Source organism: Astatotilapia calliptera, chromosome 14 (genome assembly GCF_964374335.1).
Source record: "Astatotilapia calliptera chromosome 14, fAstCal68.1, whole genome shotgun sequence".
NCBI classification, from domain to species: Eukaryota; Metazoa; Chordata; class Actinopteri; order Cichliformes; family Cichlidae; genus Astatotilapia; species Astatotilapia calliptera.
The window spans coordinates 13,397,358-13,419,918 of NC_137435.1; the positions used below are offsets into that span (position 1 = coordinate 13,397,358).

General features: G+C 40.2%; 1 protein-coding gene across 2 annotated transcripts in view; it reads right to left on the reverse strand.

Moving 5' to 3' along the window:
• esamb (endothelial cell adhesion molecule b) overlaps positions 1-22,135 on the reverse strand; it is a 59,627-nt gene extending 37,492 nt beyond the window's left edge. Inside the window, exon 1 of one of the 2 annotated variants that reach the window (XM_026192203.2) lies at positions 21,699-22,135. In XM_026192203.2, coding sequence (XP_026047988.1) covers positions 21,699-21,753 — 55 coding nt within the window. In that variant the 5' untranslated portion in view covers positions 21,754-22,135. The remainder of the gene's footprint in view (positions 1-21,698) is intronic. The other variant, XM_080288869.1, reaches the window with a different exon arrangement.
• Positions 22,136-22,561: the final 426 nt, after the last annotated feature.

Genomic DNA, 22,561 nt, shown 5'->3' on the forward strand with positions numbered 1-22,561 from the left:
GACCAGGTCACTAAGCTGCCTCTCCACACTCTAATCTTATTATCAGGCCAAGCTGGCTTTAGCAGGGAGGGAGATGGGATTGACAAAAGTTGTACACAAAAGACACATTGTAGCATGCATGAACACTCTCCTTTGAATTGAGAGTCAATTATAGTAGAAAAAGGAGAAAAGGAGAGGCACTGACTCCTGTAAGATTATGCACAGATCGATAATCTTTTTCTGTAAAAGATGGAGAGAAATCAATATTGCATGGCACAATATCGCTCTATTTTTCTGTATAACACAGCATAATTGCTTTTACACCAGGTATTAACACATTTCAATCTCTTTTATCAAAGGTTGCCTGTATGAAATTGTCCAGAAAGAGACTGCAATTAATTCCCACCCACACCTGAGGGGACGTGACTCGTGGCTCTCCACTGACCTTGTCTTATGTGAATTTTCCTCCATGTTGATTCCATGTGCTACAAAAACCAACAACAACAACAAAAGCTGAAGTGTTATGGGATGCATCATCAACAGATTATGGAACTCAGAAATTAGTTTTCACAAGACGCTGAACTGAAAACCTACAACTTCCATGACAAAAAATTCAATAGTGTGGGACAAAAAGCATGAGCAGAAATTTCTGTATTTCTGAGAATGTGACCAAAAACATTTTTACAGTGTGAAATTTGAAGTATAGTGGAAATGTGCATATTTCATAAAAATATAAAGTTATCGTGCATAGACTGCATATAAACGATGGAAGCCCATAAACTGGATGTAGCCCATTGGTTAATAGAAAATGTACTTGTCAATTACAAACTAAGCCCCCCTAATGCTAGATTTTTAAAAACATATTTAATATGACTGAAAACTAGAGACTGAGACCATAAACTCATCAACAATGTTTTTCTGAGAAAATGATGCTGTCACACAACTTCACTTCTAACTTTTTTTACAACGTAATTTTGTTCTGCTGAAAATAAAAACAACAAAAACAGAGGTTTAACAAACTTCAATAAATACATTAGCTAACTATGTAGCTGCATTCTTCACATTAGCTTCTCTAAGAGATAACTAAGGTACTTTCGACTGCTTCTTTTTTTTCCAAGCGGTCGCCACTGCTAACTTGGGTTTTAGTTACTGACTATGGTATGGGAAGGTACATGCATATTATCTCTGAAGAAAGTACAAAGTTACTCAGAAATTATTCACATATTTCACTTATCTTAACTGCACTACTGTATAATTCTGTATAAAGAATCATTCTGTACAATATGATAATCATAATTCTACAACTGTTTACAACTGTTTATAGCTTGCATAGTTCATATTTCTGTATAGTTTTCAAATTTATATCCTGTACATAGCTTGTACACTCACTACAGCCTGTACATACTTATAGCATATTCATAACATACCTTCATACCGTGCACATTGCAACATACCCATAATAGACCCATATTTTGTACCCTCATACCTATAACAGACCCATTTCTGTAATATATCTATATTATGGCTAAAGCACTTTCTGGATGGATGCAAACTGCATTTTGTTTCCTTGTACTTGTGACATGTGCAATGACAATAAAGTTGAATTCTATTCTATTCTATTCTAATGCCTCTCCAGCATCATCATTGTAGAATGGTCTACACGTGTAATTTGCTTATATGTAGCAGTCTTCTTTGTTGTTTGTGTAACCGTAACATTTGCAGCTAAACCTTTTTCACAGCTGCAAATTCTGTGTGAGCTTTTAGGGAGAAGAATCTGATTTATAGCTTCTGTGGTATCCTTTACTAGACCTACTTTTATCACTGATGAACTGCAGACATGCTGTAAATGTGATAAGCATGTTTTAAAGGTTAAGAGTTTCCATTTCTTTGTCATCAGATCATCAGACACTCACAGACCTTATTCTGTCTTGACTAAATAATATAAAAATACACCTTGGAGCCTGTTTATTTCTGATTTCCATCACGATCCTTATTTGGGTAAGGGGTTAAGAAAACGGACGGATGGAAAGCAAAAGAAGGGAATGCATGATGATTTTGAATGAACGTGAGGTGTGACTGAGAGTCCTTAATGAATAGTGTGATTTCATTTGTACTCCTTGTATCATTGTAAATAGTTTAGTAATTAGAAATTGTGAATAATTATCCACTGTATGTATTGAGAGCTGCAGCAGGTAATAAAGAGTTAGAAGCCTGTTCTGATGTAACCTTTTTCCTCTTCTTTGTTGGATTGGAGCATAGGTTAGTGTACTGTCTTTTGTTTACCTTTTGTTTTCGATTAGAGAACAGCAGGGAACACTAGGACCTTTTTTTTCGTTAGTCTTGTGTTGCTGACCCTTCCTTGCTTAGAGCATTATATGTCTAGGTTATCCCTAGGCTGAGAATGTAATATATATATATATATATATATATATATATATTAGGGGTGCAACGATACACAAAATTCACGATTCGGTTCGATACTTTGGTGTCACGGTTCGATATTTTTTCGATACAAAAAAATGTTCATGCCTTTTTAATTTGTCATTTATTAAAATTATAAATATATATTTTAACTCAAAAGTACAGTTTTTAAATTTAACCCTAACCCTTGTGCGTGTTTTTTATTTTGACAGCGAATGCGCACCTGCGGACCACTTATGTGCAGCCCTGGTTATTTTGCTTGTCATATTGCAGCCACAGAAATTATTTTGTCCATGAAACCATAAAGCTGCACTTTCTTTTTGCCTTATAGTCTGATTTGTCATAACTTCTCCGTTTTGTGGTAAGCTTTTCTTTGGCTGTCACTTCTTCACCCTGACCTGTCTTATTTGGCTCAGCAGAACTAAAATATATATCTGTCTGTGAAGGTTCTCAGTCATCCAGGTCATCGTAGTCAAATATATATCCTGCTACTTTTACACACGGACTCACATAAGCTCAGCGATTCTCTGCGCGATCAACCTCTCACATGTTTAAGCTGCGGGAGATTTCACTTGTCATGTTTGCATAGTAAGCTAAGACGATGTCAGAGGAATTGGTGCACAAATTATCATCACTCACAGATCAGTGCTGTCATTGCAAAGTGAAAGCAAAAAAACAAGCGCAAATTCAAACGCGATTTCAATATGTCACATATTGACAGTGGCTCACCGATGCCAATGACATAATTACCCAGCTACATTTCTGAAAGAATGCAAAAGCATTGACATATATTTTTCCTACAATAGCCCGACGGGCAGGGCAGAGAGATTTTTGTAGCCCGACTGGAAAGATCGCTAGCTCCGGGACGTCGGGCTAGCGATTTTGCAAGCCCTGTATCTGATTGAGGAATCATGCATCTTTGGAAAAGAGAGTTTATTACAGAGAAATGTCTCTTTCCAAAATAAAAGCTATACTATCCGCTTCTTCTGGGCTATATTCTCAGCAGCATAAGGAGAATCATGTGCTAACAGCTGTCTAAATGACTCGGCTAAAGTTAGTAGCATGCTTGTTGTTTTGGTCTTTGCACTAGGATGATGTCGGTGTAAATGTGCAGTCATATTCGTTGTGTTCCCACTAGTGCTTTCAGGTTAATCTCGTTGAAATGACCTTAACACCACAACACGGCAAATCTCCGTTAACGAGCTACCGCCGATCGCCCCGTGCATGGGGCTAGACGGCCAACACGTTAACGAGCTAACTGCGCTAACACACTAGTTCACACCAATGTAATTAAGCATTGCATGGCACATCCAACATACTGTTTTACTTTAGTCCATGACTCGCTTACCTTCAGGGTCATACGTCACATGAAAACCAAAATAATTCCAAACGCCAGATCTGAATGAGGGTGGGGGAGGTCCATCTTGCAAGGAGAGCTTAACTTCTGTCTCGCTAGCTTGCCCTGCGCTCTTCCTCCTGACTATGCTGTCTGTGTTGAGCGCTCAGTGGATCTGCGCTCGACAGTGCAGCCTAGGCGGAGTAGTCGAACGCAGATTCACTGAGCGCTCAACACAGACAGCATCGTCAGAAGGAAAGTTGATAAAATAAATTACAAATGTTGTATTGTTCGATACATATGCATACCGAACCGAAAGCACTGTATCGAACGGTTCAATATCGATACGAATATCGTTGCACCCCTAATATATATATATATATATATATATATATATATATATATATATATCTGAGTCAGTAAATAATGATGAACTCTTGACCCAGCAGATATATTGACTGTCTTCCCCCATAGCAGAAGTCATCCAGTGGGTTTCCATGTTGATCTGTCGCAGTTTATATGACAATAAGTGAACAAAATGATAATAAAGTTTAACTACAAAATGTTACGTTCCACAACTTTCTTTTTAAGTTCCATGTCTTCAATATAGAAACGCTTTGAAAGCTGAATGTCCTTTAATGCTGTAGCTCTACTTCTGTGACTGCAGCCGTCACACTAATGTTCTCATTTGGAGGCAGTGAAGATGTACAAGTGCGCTGATTAGAAGATCAAAATGCACGGCGGTCATCTCCACTAGAAGATTTCAAAGAAAACTCCAGCAGGACCTCTGTCCGTATTTTGTTCGTCTTTTGGGTAATTAGTCACTTTTCAGTGCGGGGAGGAATAGATGAATAATGAAATAAAGCCGTAAATGCCACAAAACCAGGAAATGTATCGGCTGGCACCATTGATTTATCACAAATTGCATATGAGTCAAGGCTGCGTGAAAACAGAGCAGTGTTATTTTAGAGCTAATAAATTGCTTTTTTTTGCCTGAACATAGAATATAAATGCATCTCTGTGAGGAAATTATTTGTAGCGGCTCACAATTATTCTCACAAGCTCTTAAAAGGAGCTGTTAATCCCTGCTTTGTTTTCAGTCATCTTTAAATGATACAAAAAGAGGGTGTGCGTTTCAAGGTGACGCCGCTCTAATAGCACAAAGCCAAAAAGCTAAAAACAGATGCGGAAAATAACCTTTTATCTTCTTTAGTTTGAAGGCTTATTTTCAACAAGCTGTAAGTACAATAAAAGTCACGACAGCTATATTTACAAAACAGTTTACAAGAGAGTTTTGGGGTTATCATAGTAAAAATGTGTTCAGGTCTAATGGTATGTCAGCAATAAGCAGTTTTTATAAGTAAGTGCTTATAAGGCAAGGAAATCTCAACTATAGCATTATTATGTTCATGCCAAAAACTGTGCACAAGATAGAACATAATCATGAGGAAATAATTAAATTTCACAGTTGTTGGTATTCATTGCCACTCATGCAATTAAATTTAAGTTCAACAACCTCCGCACGCAGAACTCAGCAGCAAAGTGCACAAAACAGCCACGCAGCTCTGCTCTCTGAGATGAATAGGGCTGGGTGTCATCACTGATTTCTAGAATCGATTCGATTCCGATTCACTTTTATCAAAGGTTGCCTGTATGAAATTGTTCAGAAAGAGACTGCAATTAATTCCCACCCAGACCTGAGGGGACGTGACTCGTGGCTCTCCACTGGCTTTGCCTTATGTTTTACTTACTTCTTTTCGGAAGTAAGTAAAAGGAAAAACAACAGCGTCCGACAGCGCTGTAAACAACTGTAGACTTGTGCTTAACAAGCAAGCGACTAATGCAGAAAACAGATTTTTAGACGGGAAACTGTTCTTGAAGTACACTGAGAGAGAGAGAGAGAGAGAGAGAGCTGTGCATGAAGTGGGATTTTATCATGGTGGAAGCAAAACAGCGAAAGTAAGAGGGAATTCAAGACGATGTTTATGTGAAGCGTAGCTTGGATCTTCTTTTGCTGCTGGTTCAGTTAAATAGTTTGGAGAGAGATAAAAACCTGCAGCTTCAGAATCAGCGCAAAAAGGGCGTAAACACAAAGCGCGGACCCGCCGAAACATCGGAATCAGCGAGCTGTGAGCTGTCCGTGCCGTCGGGTGAGAAAGGCGACAGCTCACTGATTCTGATCCGCATTTTGTGTTTACGTCTTTGTGCAGAATCCGTGTACCTGCTCTCATTTACTGTTTTAGCTGTAACTGAGATTCTGGCGTAAAGTAAATTTATATTAAAAAAATCGATTCAGGATTTTAATGAATCGATATCACGTTATCCAAGCTAGAATCGATTTTAATCGATAAATCGATAATCAAAACCCACTCCTAGAGATGAATTCTGCTCGCTCGAATCAATCAGCTTTTAAAAGTTTGGGGGGCAGAGCCCAATGAAAGAAAGGGCCCAGTCTGATTGGTCACTTTCGAAAAACGGTGACGCTACACCCTCTGTGATGCACTTTAGGAGCAGCATAAATGCTGTTTTATGGTGTATTTGTTTACAATTTAGAAAATGAAGTTTTCCGACCCAACTGTTCGCAGTCACTTTTTGCAGTGTAGCAGCAGAAGTACTGTCTATAATCACTGGATTACTCTAATGCTGCAGAAATCTTAAAAACTCTAAGACAAACACACACACAACCTCATAACAAAGAGCACATGTGAGGCCTAAGAAAAGTAAAAATGAGCTTTTCATAGGCAATTAAGCAAGCTTAATTTTCTAAAATGTGGACATACAACCACAAATAAAACTGAAATTTTAATATGTTTCATTATTATAAATTATTTGATACTGTGCAACAGACTAAGGGGACAGGACTACAGAGGAGTCTGAACTTTAGTTTTTAATATTTCTTTCAACTTGCTTAAACCACAGAGGTGGTGGTGTCACTGTAGGTTAATTTATTGATATTTTGTACTAAGGATTGGTTTCACCTTTTATCAACCTACCAAATATCTTGTTATTTCAGAATAACTTCAGATCATATGATCAGATGTCTTTGTCCAAACATTTAAGCAGCGCTTACATAAAGCAAGTCACGAAACATGTCTGCTTGAAAAATGAAGTGACTGCTGAACATTCAAGGCAGTCAAAGAGAGCGCAGGGAAAAGACGTGTAGCACATGGGCTGGAGTGGAATCGATCCCTCAGTACATGGGGCGAGTATAGTTAGAGATGATTTTCCCTTTACTATGGCTGAAACGAGTAATCCTTCCAGCAGAGCGGGTCAACACACAGATGAAGGCAGGAAGTTGTAAATGCACATCAAACTGAACCTGCACACCTCTATAAGAGTTTTTGGATTCAATGAGCCTGCTTGTGTGTATGTTCACCAATAAATAATTAAACAGTGCCTGAAATGTCTATGAAACAAATATTGTCACTTTCTGTTTGCCTATGATGAAATCCCACCTATGTCTATTTACACCCTGCACACACTTGGTAGTTTATTGGGTTATTAAGGTCAGGCTCTAACCACTGCTATTATTTCATTTTATTTGATGGAGATTTTCTTCTGGACTGCTGAAGGCTACCAGCGTACTCATTCAAAATTACTCAGTTCAGCTCCTGGGTTGTTTTGGTGTGAATGGATCTGGTTGGTTTGAAAATGTCACTAGTCACTGTAAGAGCTTTGTAACGCAGCGTGCTCTTTTAAAGAGATCAAAGGATAAATTATATTTATCTTGTACTTCTCTTAATGGAGATTCAAAACCAGTCAAAAAGACTACGAATGGACAGCGAATGTGGTTGTTTCTGTTCTGCAGCTGCAGCTACTGAACACACTGGAGGGCAGTTCTCGGGGCTGAAAAATTTCTCCTGTGTCTCACAGGTGTCAGAATCATTTCTGCCTTTCTGGGGGCAGACTTGATACCTGAGGAGGTTCATGACTTCACCTTCCCATCTGAAATGAAGCATATTTGATGTCTAAGCTATGCCGGTAAAGGTGCCATGGTTACTGGGCTTATCAGGTTGGAGCAGGCTTCTTAGAAGCAGCTGTGTTCGCCAGATCAATTTAGAAGACCAACCAACCCCTGGGCTTGAAATAGAAATGAGTAAATTCCCCCTCTGAAAAAAATCTATACAGGTTAGACTCTATAGATTCTAATATATGTAATTTAATGCATGACTCCCTGCTGCCACTTTGCTGACAGAGTCACAGGAGAGAGCTAAACAGAGCAGGTCATGTTTTTAGGCTAGTGTAATTTTAGGCCCGCTTGATATTATCCTACGTTTCACAGTTGCATGACTATTTCAGAACAGCTACAAAGCTGATACTGAACTGAAATGTTTTTATTAGTAATTTAGAATGTTCTAGTTCCAAACTTCTTTTAACTGAAAAATTCTCATTAGGCAATAAATGTAAAATCTTAATCATTAAAGCTGTGTCGGCATAAAGTTAAGCCTCAAAGCAGCCGATTTAACTTCAGTGGGCTTTCAGGAGCCACTTCAGGGTAAATGTGACTCAATATGATCTTAAAGAGACGCATATTGGAATACATCAGGGGTACATGTGAGGTGCTGTCCTGAAGTTTTCTGTAAAAGATGTTCAGTGTGAGACTACAGTTCAAACAGAACAACCTGGGGACACAAAAGCCATTGTGTGATGGCTTAGCCTCTAGGGACAGCTGGCAGTGCTTCAGAGCTTTGAGGCAACCGTCAGACATGTTGAAAGAAACCTCCTGTTCTCTTTATAAGCTAATAAACACTACTGAAAGAAGGCTTCTGGAAAAAAGTGCATATCTTGCACATATCAAATTAGTAGGGGTGCAACGATACACAAAATTCACGGTTCGGTTCGGTTCGATACTTTGGTGTCACGGTTCGATATTTTTTCGATACAAAAAAAATGTTCATGCCTTTTTAATTTGTCATTTATTAAAATTATAAATATATATTTTAACTCAAAAGTACAGTTTTTAAATTTAACCCTAACCCTTGTGCGTGTTTTTTATTTTGACAGCGAATGCGCACCTGCGGACCACTTATGTGCAGCCCTGGTTATTTAGCTTGTCATATTGCAGCCACAGAAATTATTTTGTCCATGAAACCATAAAGCTGCACTTTCTTTTTGCCTTATAGTCTGATTTGTCATAACTTCTCTGTTTTGTGGTAAGCTTTTCTTTGGCTGTCACTTCTTCACCCTGACCTGTCTTATTTGGCTCAGCAGAACTAAAATATATATCTGTCTGTGAAGGTTCTCAGTCATCCAGGTCATCGTAGTCAAATATAAATCCTGCTGCTTTTACACACGGACTCACATAAGCTCAGCGATTCTCTGCGCGATCAACCTCTCACATGTTTAAGCTGCAGGAGATTTCACTTGTCATGTTTGCATAGTAAGCTAACGATTAATAAGACGAATGCAAAAGCATTGACATATATTTTCCTTCTTACAATAGCCCGATGGGCAGGGCAGAGATAGAATTTGGTAGCCCGACTGAAAAAATCGCTAGCTCCGGGACGTCGGGCTAGCGATATTGCGAGCCCTGTATCTGATTGAGGAATCACTCAACTTTGGAAAAGAGAGTTTATTACAGAGAAATGGCTCTTTCCAAAATAAAAGCTATACTATCCGCTTCTTCTGGGCTATATTCTCAGCAGCATAAGGAGAATCATGTGCTAACAGCTGTCTAAATGACTCGGCTAAAGTTAGTAGCATGCTTGTTGTTTTTGTCTTTGCACTAGGATGATGTCGGCGTAAATGTGCAGTCATATTCGTTGTGTTCCCACTAGTGCTTTCAGGTTAATCTCGTTGAAATGACCTTAACACCACAACATGGCAAATCTCCGTTAACGAGCTACCGCCGATCGCCCCGTGCATGGGGCTAGACGCCAACAGTTAACGAGCTAACTGCGCTAACACACTAGTTCCCACCCATGTAATTGAGCATTGCATGGTACATCCAACATACTGTTTTACTTTAGTCCATGACTCGCTTACGTTCAGGGTCATACGTCACATGAAAACCAAAATAATTCCAAACGCCAGATCTGAATGAGGGTGGGGGAGGTGCCCTGCGCTCTTCCTTCTGACTATGCTGTCTGTGTGGAGCGCTCAGTGGATCTGCGCTCGACAGTGCAGCCTAGGCGGAGTAGTCGAACGCAGATTCACTGAGCGCTTCACACAGACAGCATCGTCAGAAGGAAAGTTGATAAAATAAATTACAAATGTTGTATTGTTCGATACATACGCGTACCGAACCGAAAGCACTGTATCGAACGGTTCAATATCGATACGAATATCGTTGCACCCCTACAAATTAGGATAGGTTATTTGTGCATTGACGGCTCGCAAAAAGGGAATGATTCAGTTGTGTGCAATGATGTAGTAGTAGTCTAGTACATTCTTCTTGTTACGTATGTTGTCCTGAAACACCCATATAACATTATTTGACCTTACATAATGGTATATGAGTAGTTTACTGACTGGGTTACATACCGTACTGACGTATCAACCATCAAAAGCTCCTTACTCTGCATTCTTTATCAATGAATAAGCAGCAGAGCTGTGGCACAAATCATTAGTAAAAGAGCTGAAACACTGTGTGTCTGCAGATAGTCCCACAGAATGCACCAAGCACCATCCACTGAACAACAGCAGATAATTGACTCAGAAATTAATACTGATATGGCTGCTGTGAACATGGCTGACATTTACAAAAAAAAAAAAAAAAGGGAGGGGGGGTTCAATTAAAATACTTTTCCTACTGAGGAGAATCTATTCCCTTGAATCTTGACCTAGACTCACTAACAACAGCCTTAACTGGGAGGGAAGTCCAAGCAAAGTAACGTTTCAATTCACTGAACTTCTATTAACTGCAGCAGTTTGACGCTGAATGCAAATCCTTTTTCATTTGAGCTAAATGTCGACAACAGAAATAAGTGCACTGCAGGTCTGCTCCTCACTAACGGTGAAAATTAACAAGCAGTGTTTTTTCCCCTGGAGCAGAATAAAGATTACTTATGTGATGCTGTAATAAGGAATCTCTTCTGGTCAGTCTTACAGGCCCTCCTGATGGTGCCGAGGAGAAATCCCTCTTATCAAACCTTCCTGATCACACTAATGAAACCTAGCGAGGCTTATAGACAGGAGTGTTACTTCAAGTAAAGTCATTACGCTGCCTCTGACTTCAATTCTCAGTCATCCCAAAGAGCCAATTATTCTAGGGTTTGACAGATCACTGAGATTATAATCTACTGTTTGGCTTTATATTCTGCTTGCTAGGTTGTTCCTATTTTGAGCATAACCAGCCTGAGGTACTAATTCTAATGGCAATTGCTTCACCATCCCTGGAAGCACAAAACACAGTGAAAATTTTATCCACAACCTAAATTGATGTTAGAGCTGCACTAAACACTTGAGGGCTAGAAAGCAAAGTGAGGATTTATGGAAACAACAACGCCTGTTTTACGAGGATTTACTCTAACATACACAGAGAGCAGGTCAAGGACCATGATCTTAAAACTAAAACATTTTGTTTATGCTGATATTTTTCAAATGAGTATTTTTAGGTTGTTAGTTTATTTTGTGTTAATTTGTTTTTGTTTTCTTTGCAGTAATATAAGGCTGACGATTTCTGGTAAAAATCATAAAGAACCCACACTTCCTGCTGTACTAAGTAGGAATACTATTGCAACAACAGGGTAAAACTAACCTGTCTCACAACGGATTAACCCAGCTCACGTTCCTTGTTAGAGGGTTAACAATCCAATAGTTGGTGAACATTTGAGCTTTGGAAGTGAGGCAAGGAGCCTCAGTGCAAAGTGGAAACTAACAGGATGATTTAAGATTCAAATCAGCTGCCCACCACTTAATATTTAAAGTAAAAAGAGGATTCTGGAACCACAGGCCAATCACTATATAATATGAACAGGAAGCTGCTCTATCGGTGCGTGATTATGGCTAAAAGGATGATCATAACCACTTTAATAAATACCGAGTTAACAATTATTTCTGAGGATTCTTCTGAAAAATATAAATAAAATATTTGACCAAAACTTTTCGAAAAATAAAATACACACGATATTGCTTTTATTTTTACACTCTTCTTCATTCCTGTATATTTTAGCATTTTTTGCAGATAAATGCATCCCCTAAAAGTCCTTTTATTACATTAATTGTACCTGCATGACGGATATGAATAAAACTCAAAGCAAAGTACTCGGCAGCTGTGGGATCCCTCTCTATTCCCTCTCCAGTGTATGCACACAGCACAAGAATAGACACCACTGTTAGGGGATAACACATGTTTATCCAATAAATTGACAAGTTTCCATAAGTCTTTATTACTTTTACTGTTTATTGGACACTTGTAATGCAATGCCAGATGGGATGCACCTTCATTGGTGATTCCAGTGTCTTTGTGAGCCAGACGGATTTGCAGACTTGCTGCACAGCCTCACTTTGTAGATGTTAGAGCTAACGTTTGATAATTCCCATGACCAACCACTGCTTGATGATCATGATACTCCAGTTAGTGGTGCGTTTTCATGTGGTTGAATAGGTTAACTGTCTTCCTCTGTGGTGTAAACAAAACTCTAGAGCACTTTCTGCATATGATATGTTCTCTGTTAACATCACTTTGACTTCTGCTGTGTATGTGTGTGACTGTCTGTTATCTGTAGTATGTAACTGCACTCTATCATGCTCACAGCTGTTCGCAGTGCAGGGAACATCTGTGATTGACACATGCAGGCACATCGTCGGGCAGCGATTTATCTTGTCAGTGATTTTCAATATTGGAAGGTGACAGACTGCTCAGATGGTTCAGCGAACAAACCAGCAGGCTGTTCAGGTCAGAGTGTGTGACATATTTTAAAAAAATACAAACTTGGAGCCACAGCACGGAGCTTGCTGCCCAAAATCTACACACAGACAGACTTCTATAGGTTTTTACTCATGACTCTCTGACTGACACGTCTCCTTTTTATACGTAATTTCTGCTTTAACTTTGATAACCCTGAACTTTGCAAATAAGTAATAAGAGAATATTGGAGTACCATGGGCATATCCCGCATGCATGATTGTCACAGGAGCAGCACACTGTCAGCTGCTGTGTAATGTTAAAAACCTCCAAGAGTTTAAAACACACTTAATGCACCTATCTGACTTCTGTTGTATAAAGGTCTGTTAAATTTTGTTGTGTTACTAAAATGATGACTACGATCACTGGGATTAAGGCTCAACTCTGCCAGCCCTGTGCTGCTAGAAGGGAGCCCGCTCAGGGTTACACATGTTTCTGTTATACAGTGCACTTCATTTTCACACTAAACCACATATGTTTAACTTTACGGTGATGCTACAAAATCCCACACACACTAAACATCACACTTTTCAGTGAAAAAGAGGAACGCTTTCCTTCAAGAACACATTACATGAACAAGCGTAACATTACAGAGGCGCAGCGTAATGCAGGTTTAATTTGTAAGGCGGAATAACAGCAGCCTGTGAGTTGCCTCGCTATGGTGGGATTGACCTCTGGAACCTTCTTTAGCCTCACATAGCCACGCCCATAGAGTGCAATGCCAGGTTACACCTCAAACCAGATGACAGCGTTAATCTGGCCACAACGAACTTCCCCTCCATCTGCCGAGACGATCGAGCAACAACAGAAAAGGCACAAAGGACGCTCTCCTCAGACAAAAACCCTGCTGCTTTCACACGGACCACACAGCAGCTTTACAGGGCTGTCACCACAATTTTAAAATTAATGTATTACCGACACCAAAAACATCCAGTTTAATTTTGCTTTACTATGATAGTCAAACCGGACTATAATCTTCAAGCATCTTAGTGCAAAACTCATCTCCTGCCATCAGACAGGCCATTTCCTACCTCCACTACCAAGTCAAGAGAAAAAAAGGTATCATTTCTTAACAAACGAGCGGTTTTAAAGATAAAAAAAATCAATCTTTTAATAAAAGCAAAGATTTTAAAATGCTGAAGAAGTTAAAAAGGTTTTTTTTTTATGTTCAAATGGTTAAAAGAAGATACAAACAATAATATTTCAAAATCCTTTCAGTGTTTGTGTTGAATTGCAGAAACTGCCCGGAAATTAATTCCAGTAGCTTAAGGCAGCTTTCTCAAGCTATGAACAGTAGCATTAATGGCTTGCTTTGTCTCAGACCTCAACATAAACGGCCCTTTTCAAATCAAATGTCACAGCACACAATGCATAATAGCTTTGTGTTGTGCATGTGTTCACACTCGGAGCAAAAGTCTTATTTAAAGAGAAAATATACCTCATTGGTGTGTGTTGTTTACCCAGGGTGCACCTGGTCTGAATCATCACGACCTTCGCCTACGCCTGGGGTGTAAATGACACACTCCTCCAAGATACATCATTTATGGCCAACGATCTGCAGGGAGACCAACGGCTAGAACAAACGCAATGCACCTCATTTGGATATTTTTTACTCTGCAGAACTGTGATTCAGAAGCTGTGACGCATCTGAGGTGAGACCAAAGAGCAAAGTGACGATATAATTGGCAAAGGGGTGAGACTGAAATGAGTCCTGCAAGTCTCATCTCCCCTGGTGGGTGAACCGGACTGGTCACCAGTGGAAACATCATTAGTCTCTTAAAAATGGAGCATGGACGGCAAGCCCACCTGTAAAACTTTACCACTAGATCTCTCTGTGCTTCTTTTTTGCCTCACTGTCTACACAACTACACAAACACACAATATTAACATCCCTTCCTTAATATTTTTTAGGACTCCCTTATGCTGCAAAGACAGCTCTGACCTCTCCGGGCACGGACACGAGTAATGACACAAAAGAAACAAAAGGTCTTGCTGTGTATGCGCTCTTATTACAAAGCAAAGGTTTACTGTTGCCGTAGAACCGGTATCTTAATGTGCTTTACATATTCTGTGTGAATTAGAGCTGTGCAATATGACAATATATAAAAGATGATGAAATGAAAACCTTTTCATCTCTGTCGTTCATGCTCTATCCTTTATTTCATGGTGTTGCAAAATACACTGTTTACTGCAATATGTTTTCCTCGTTTGGTGACGGTGCTCAATCTTATGCAGCAACACATGGATGCAGGCACACATGTGAATATCAACTCAGTGAGTACAGGTGAGACAAAACTAGGAAGCTCTGAATAACAGAAGGATCAGTAAAGACAAATCAAGGCGCTTGTTCCTAAATGAGGGGTTACCTCTGTAGTATGGATGGTTACATAAAGTCTAATGTGGACTATAAAACTGCACTGTACACGCCAGTCTCGAAAAGAGATGGGAGAAACACCCTTCAGCTATGTTACGAGTGCTGATGTTCCATCATCTGCCCACGAGATGGACAGAAACGTGTTTAAAATCCCACAAACTACCAGCTAATGCGAACAGTCACACAGAGGACGAGCAAGTAAATAAATACCCAGTCAACACACATATGTGGGGCCCAAATAGGGAGTAGCAGGGCTAATATTTGGGGCTTACTTGGGAAACCCAACTGGGGTCCAGCTAATTTTGTCCTCAGTTTCCATGGTGGCCCAAAGTGTGTTTCCCCAGATGGGTTTATGCTGGGTCCCGAATAAGCCCCAAATCAGGCCCAGTCAAAAAAAATATGTGGGGCCCAGATGGGTAGAAGCAGGTCTGATGGTTGGGGCCCACTTGGGTTACCCACCTGGGACCCAGCTAATTTTGTCCTCAGTTTCCATGGTGGCCCCAAATGTGTTTGCCCAGATGGATTAATGATGGGACCCGGATGGGCCCCAAATCAGGCCCAGTCAACAAATGAGTCTGGGGCCCAGATGGGTAGAAGCAGGTCTGATGGTTGGGGCCCACTTGGGTTACCCACCTGGCACCCAGCTACTTTTAATAATAATGATGCATTTTATTTGAGGGCACCTTTCAGAAACTCAAGGTCACCTTACAAAGAACAAAATTAATAAAAGGAACAATAGTCATAAAATATATAAAATAAGTTAAAATTGCAAAACAGAGCTTGACAAAATCAGCACTAAAGCGAATAAGCCAGTTTAAACAGCTGTGTCTTAAATACGGAAAGGGAGTCAATATTTCTTATGGCTGGAGGAAGAGAGTTCCAGAGCCGGGGAGCAGAGCAACTGAAAGCTCTGTTCCCCATAGTAATAAGGCGTTTCCATGATGGCCTATAGTTATAACTATAGGGCTGTGCGATATGACCAAAATCTCATATCCCAGTATAAGACATTTATCATCCCGACAACGATATATATCAAAAAATTTTTACATTTTCTGTAAATTCTGTGAATCTCAGGCAACTCGACTTGCACGAACTGTTTTCAGCTGGGCGTTGCGATGAAAAATATTGCCGTAAACAGTTTATTTTGCGACACAATGAAACAAACAATAGCGTAAAATTAAAAATATATATTTTGGGCGCTATATTTGAATATCTGATTTTTTGATCACCAAATATCGGTATTGGTATTGGAATTAAAAACCCCAATATCAGCCAAGCTCATGTCTTATATTACCCAGATGAGATTTTCGTCCTCTACATAGGCCTAGTTTGAGTCTTTTCACTTTCAAGGGATCTATACATAGATTTTTTTATTGCTTTGTTGCCTTAATTTGAAAAACAAAAAATGCTCATAAATATCTGTTAAAGTCAAAGATGGAAAACTGAGCTCCTGAATGTAGGTATTATTCCACTCTTCAATGTTGAAGTTACTGCCTTAAAGGTTCTAAAACGTAGCAGCACAATGCTGAGCGTTACTGGACTGTAAGAGTGTGCTGTGGATAGCAAATCACTAATGCAGTCAGTGTACCAAACATCAAAGCAAGTCATTCAGCAAGCAAAATGCTGATTAGTTTGTGAGCATAATGGTTAACGTTGTGTGCCATATTTTTCTTTCTGATGTGGGGGAAATGTGGGCTACTTATTTCATGTGCATCAGCTAAAATGTGCATGGCTAAAATGTGACATTAGTTTCATTACAGCAGCGCAAACACAACCAGCAAACTGTAAGAAACCACTGCAAGCATTATATAAACAACTATTTTTGCACCAGGATGAGGCTTTCTGGTCTGTTACCGGGTGCAAAAATCTGTTCCGCATCAGTGTTTTCAAAGTTCCACATCCATCATGGTTAACTCAAAGCAAATTCAGACTGCTTTGATGACCTGCCTCAAAGTCACATTAGCTCAGTGATCCAGCACGCAAAGCTCCAATCAACACCTGTCAACCTCCACTACTGCAACTGTCGACAGAGGGAACTTGGATGTTTTGATAGATCCATGTCGGTATGAAGTCCAACATGCAGCAGCTGTTGCGTGCAGCAACATAAAACACTGCTCACCACTGTCCTCTTTATTGTTTGGCAAGCGTGAGCCAATTAATTTGACCTAGTTTTACATGAGAGAATTCTTTAGGTAGCTTTGGCTCCTTCTGCCTCCAATCAGTGTCTCTCCCCACTGCAGGGGTCTTTCTGTGAGTTTGTGCTATACAGAGTGGACTCTGGTCAATTAGGCTTCCTCATCCAACGCCCACACTAAGGTATGTGTCAGCCTAACAAATGTAACTGTGCATGAAACTGGTGCCAATTTACCAGTTTGTGCCAGAAAAGATCAATTTGGTTCAATGAAGCGGCTCCGAAGATGCACGGCATCAGGATGTTTTCTGAGGAGCTGACGACGAGGCATGATTGCAAAAGCATTCAAATGTAATGTTTCCAGCAAAAAGCCTGGAAAAAAAAGAATTTCCTATTAAAAAAAGAAACTCACAGCATTTAAAGACCCCTTCAAATGAAAACCAAGTTTTTAATTCTCCTAACATTTTAAATGCTAAACAACATTATGAATGAGGTAAGGAGTAAATGCCATTGCTCAGCATATCTCTTTGGAACACAGTGTAATTCTAAGAGTCTGTGATGGAAGAAGCACACTCGGAGGCAGGAATGATCTTTTGTGGTGCAGTGAGATTTTGCAGACACATGACTACTATCCACATGGCATTAACTTGTCTGCCATTTTGAATGTGTAACAATCGTAAAGACAATGTAGAGTAAAGTGAATAAGGCGCCTGTCGCACATGTCTGGACACTGATCTATGACCATCTGACCGTGTGAAAACTACCAGCTCTAAGGGTAAAATTAGTACTGCCAGACTGATTGCAAGTGGTTGCTGGAGTTCGATGGCAGTTGCAAGGAAAAATAATTGCTAAAAATCCAATCACACAGGCCTACAGGCTGGTCAGTGACCTGCTGGCAACCACCCGTCACTAGGGAAAAACATCTTTCCCAACCAGATGGCAAAAACCTTGTGATTTCTTTCGTTGCTAGCATATTGCTGCTGACATAGTTTGACTGCATGTCTACAAACACTGTCCAGTCCAGCCACTCTCACAGCTGTAGCGAAACTGTGGAAAGTGCAACACAAACTGAAGACTGTTCATCTTCAAAGTAAAAGCCTTTTGAAATACGTTGTATCCATTGCTTTCCATTGATAGGGTTTCTAAGCAGAAAGACAAAATCAAATTTACTCACGATGTTTAAAAGAGATTTGAAAACTACTGCAAACAGTGCTATTTTTGGCACACTCCAAAATCCCCCCCCCCCCCCCCCCCTTATAAAACAATTTGGAATCCCCCGTTTCCTGTTTGATAGTGTGGGCCTTCAACATGGTGGCCATGGGCTGTGAACGACAAACCTTCCTTACAAACATTTCAGCAGTACTGGCAATAAAAATGATTCTACTTGAATAATATGATTTTGATCTGCAGCACGACCAAAATCATTGTGACCATGTGGTATGAACTTTTAATCTTTTGAAACGGTTTCTTTGATGACTGCAACTCACAGTTGTTGTGTTTAGAGTGACTGCTATCATATCATGTCTACCAACAGTCTGACTGAATGGGGTCAAGCTGGCAATTTCAGGCAATCTGTTTATAATAATACAGCAACTAACTGTAAAAAATCGGGGGGGAAATCACATATTTGCTGCTGTTTACACAGAAATTCACAGTAACTACTTACCATTCTGAATCTAAATGGAACCTTCACAATAGTGATGTTGCTAAAGGACATAGACACTCAGCAACCGTGCCTTTATTTAGGAAAACCAAATGCAACCAGCTGAGTTGAGTGTCTTACTATAAAGAGTAGCGCTGCAGGCGAATTGTGCTATCGGCACAGACTCCAAAGAGTTGGCAGTCTGTCTGTGTTTATAACTTAGTCTGAGATCATTTGCACGCATTCAGCAATCTGTGTATCAAATTAGGCATCAACAATTGTGTAACTCGACTGGTATTGTGGCACTGACTACTAATGCCTGATGCAGTCCCATTCTTGCATATTGTTTATTTCCTGCTTCTACAGTGTGGTAAACTATGAGGGGATATTGGGCTTACGTTTTTCCTGCAATGATGAACCGACAACAACAATTTTATGTGTATGTGATGCTTTGGCTTTCTGAACTGCTTAAAAAGAACCAAACATGACTGCGTTTTGTTCATAAGATAATTGACATGTTAAATGAATAAGTTCAACAGTTCTTGAAGTCTTCACTTTCATATGAGTTTCCTGCTGGGAGTGACACAAACACCCTGATATCTACAAATGCTTTGACTTTGACATCAAGAAGACTGAGACACTTCTTTGCCATTCTGCGGTGGTCTCTGAGGGCTTCCAAATCTTTGCACTGACAGTTAATACTCATGCAGCAGCCTTGCCAGGAATGCTGTTTGTTCCAAGCTGGACCACAACTGACTAATTTCTTGTTTAGTTAATCATGCAATACATAATCAGAATTACGCTAAGCTCTGGGAGTTAGTCTCTGAAAAGGGATATAACTGGCTCGCAATCATCAGCTTACACCAACGACATAAACCAGACGTCAGTGAAGACAATCGGCTGAGGACATGACTTTCTTTTAATAGCAAAACCAAAGAGAAAGACATTCAAATTAGAAGGGAGCGATGGTGCCACGTCAAGTCACCTTGTCATGGTCCTCAGGCCAATCTGAAATATCTAATGGGCAAGAGTAGTGCATTTCTGCATGAATACACCGAATGGTACAACCAAGATGTGATTTACTGCTGCTAATGGGTACAAACGATTGTTCAGAATCTGCCTCAAATCATCAAAAATAAAATGGGTGCCCAAAGGAAGCATATTAACAGATTTATTTAAGCGTTTAGTGACCAATTAGCTACGGGTCTTCTCATGCAAGGCCAATAAAGCTGCTGCATTTCATCAGTACAAACAGAGTCTTCTCTGCTCTTCTAAAGTCAGGACGGGCAGACGTTTTCCTGACAGGCAGGACGGGTTTGACAGGCTGCTTAGCTGCTGTCCAAGACGTAAAAAGGAATCCATCGATCAAATCCAAAAAGCTATTTGATCATCAGAACAAGAAGCGGTTGAAGTCTCTCATCAGCGAGGCACAAACTGAATTCATTCATTTCATCCCATTAAAAGCAGTTGCACAAATCAAAGCGCGGCAGACGTAATGTCACGCTACAGTAGCTCCAATGCAGAAGCCCACACAGATTTGAACTCAGGTGTCCTCTAACTGCTTGAGAACAACACTGATGTTTTTATTAAGCGATTACAGCATTGAATGTAAGTTAAGATTGATATAAAGTTCCAGTATTGTCTTTCCTGATGCTGCTTTTAAGTCAAAACCCCCAGTTTGAACCAAACAAATCCTGACATAAAGGAGACAAGCTGTAACAATCTCTGATTTCCACACTGCCAACATCTGGTAGGAAATGATGCAGCGGCACGGTTGACAGGAATAAGATCGGCCAAGTCAGAAAAACCTAAAGGGTGTTTTGGAGTAGAGCCTGGATGGTGTATTGGAGTGTGTATTCACAGAAGGAAATTAATAATATTTTAGCACATCAGTGTGTGTGTGTGTGTGTGTGTGTGTGTGTGTGTGTGTTTGTGCTTGTTTTGGCTCTAGGGTTTAGAGCTAAATGAAATGACTGCAGTCCAAACTGATAAAAGCTAAATATGATTTAAACTTGTCTGCATCAAATTGCTGTTCAAAAAGCATTAACATTTTTATTTGCAATGCTTCAGTCTGTCAGTCACTATCTATGATTTATTTAAACGTTTGCGCATTAACTGCATGCACACAAAGCAGTAACAGGGGCCAAACTGTGCAGGACATTAAACCTGTATGACCAGTATTCTTAGGTAAGCCTTCTTAATTTGACAGCTGGGATTTCTCTGACTAGAATTTTCAAAAATGACATCCGGCTCCTTCAGGTAGACTCAAGCTTTTATGTTATTTTTAACCTCACAGGGGACAATAACGATGGGGGGAGAGAAAAAAGGCAGCAACGTTTGAGTTCCTTGAAATTCATTTCTGAGCATTCAACCATGCAACAACATTATGCCCTCTTAAAATGAGGAGTACTCTGCTGTGTGCTTAAAAGGGAACCTCTGGTATAAAAACACACACACACACACACACACACACACACACACACACACACACACACACACACACACACACACACACACACACACACACACACATAAGCAGTTGCAGCCACAGCGATATAAATTACATATTTAATGAAAAGTCCCTGCTTCTAAATTCAAAATTTAAGGTAGGAGGGGGAAAGAGGTTTCAGCTTTCCAAGACGCGTAATTAGGACTGAAGCAGGTTATTCGCTGTTTGTTACTGCCAATAAGTCTGAATCTGAGCAATGAATAAACGCCTTTAAATCCCACTCGGCTTCGAGGCAGAAGTGTATAGAGGTCGTGCATGTTCAGTTAAAAAAGTATTTTATTCAATGGAGTTTGACTCTTTGCTTAATTCATTGACAATTCAATATTAAAGCAAATTCTTCCATCAGTGATAAGTTGGTTATTTGCTCTCAGATGTTTATAAAAGTGAAGAAAAACATAGTTTTGTCGCCACTGACATGCTGTGAGGTTTAGGGAGCGTGAGTGGATTAATTACCCTACCTTGAATGATCCACAATAACATCAGCATGGCTTGGAGTCTTGTCTTTATCCCCATGGTGCCACATCCACCGGCTGCTCCCAGCAGCTTTTCTAAAGCTGGCACCAAAACACTCCTCGCACTTCCCTTTCCACAAGTGCTGCCCAGTTATCTTCAGGTAACAATTAATTGTCCGTTACACAAACATGCGAGGCGACGTCTGCAAACGAAGCACCCTCTCCTCTTCCCATCCCTATCATTAACAGCGGCTGACATCGCGGAGCGCACCGGCGTCTCCCCCGCTCCTGCGCTCCACGGATGTCAGGAGAGAAGAAAACATTCAAACTGTTCCACTTCCGTCTGTTTCTCTGCTACTGTGCTGAGTCCGCTTTATGGAGGGATTACTTCTGCCGCACGTCTGTGCTGAAGTGTGTCGCTCCTTTTTGTCCTGATCCCACAGTAAACTGTAGGCGCTTTTTTCACCTGCTGGAACTGCTCGGTGCCGCCCCCTGTCAGCAACGGTTACGCACTGTTTCCAAACTTTAAGCAGCTCGTCTTAGGACGCACACCAATCAGTGCTGCACCTTACAGTTTTCTACGCCCAGAGACTCCACTCATATTCTCATACGTTAAATAATAACCGCTGTTGTAACTGTTGTAACTGGAAGTAATTCTCAGAAATTCTCCACTTGCCAAAAATGTTGTGTGTATTTACCTCTTTATTTTTATGGTGTTGTATTATTCTGTGGCTTATGGGTAAGCACAGGCCTTCTTTCAGCACCTCACTGATACCAGGTTGGACCCAGAACTGCCTTAATTCTTCACAGCACAGATTCAACGAGGAGACAGAGATTTTAGTCCATTTTGACATAGATGCTGCAGATTT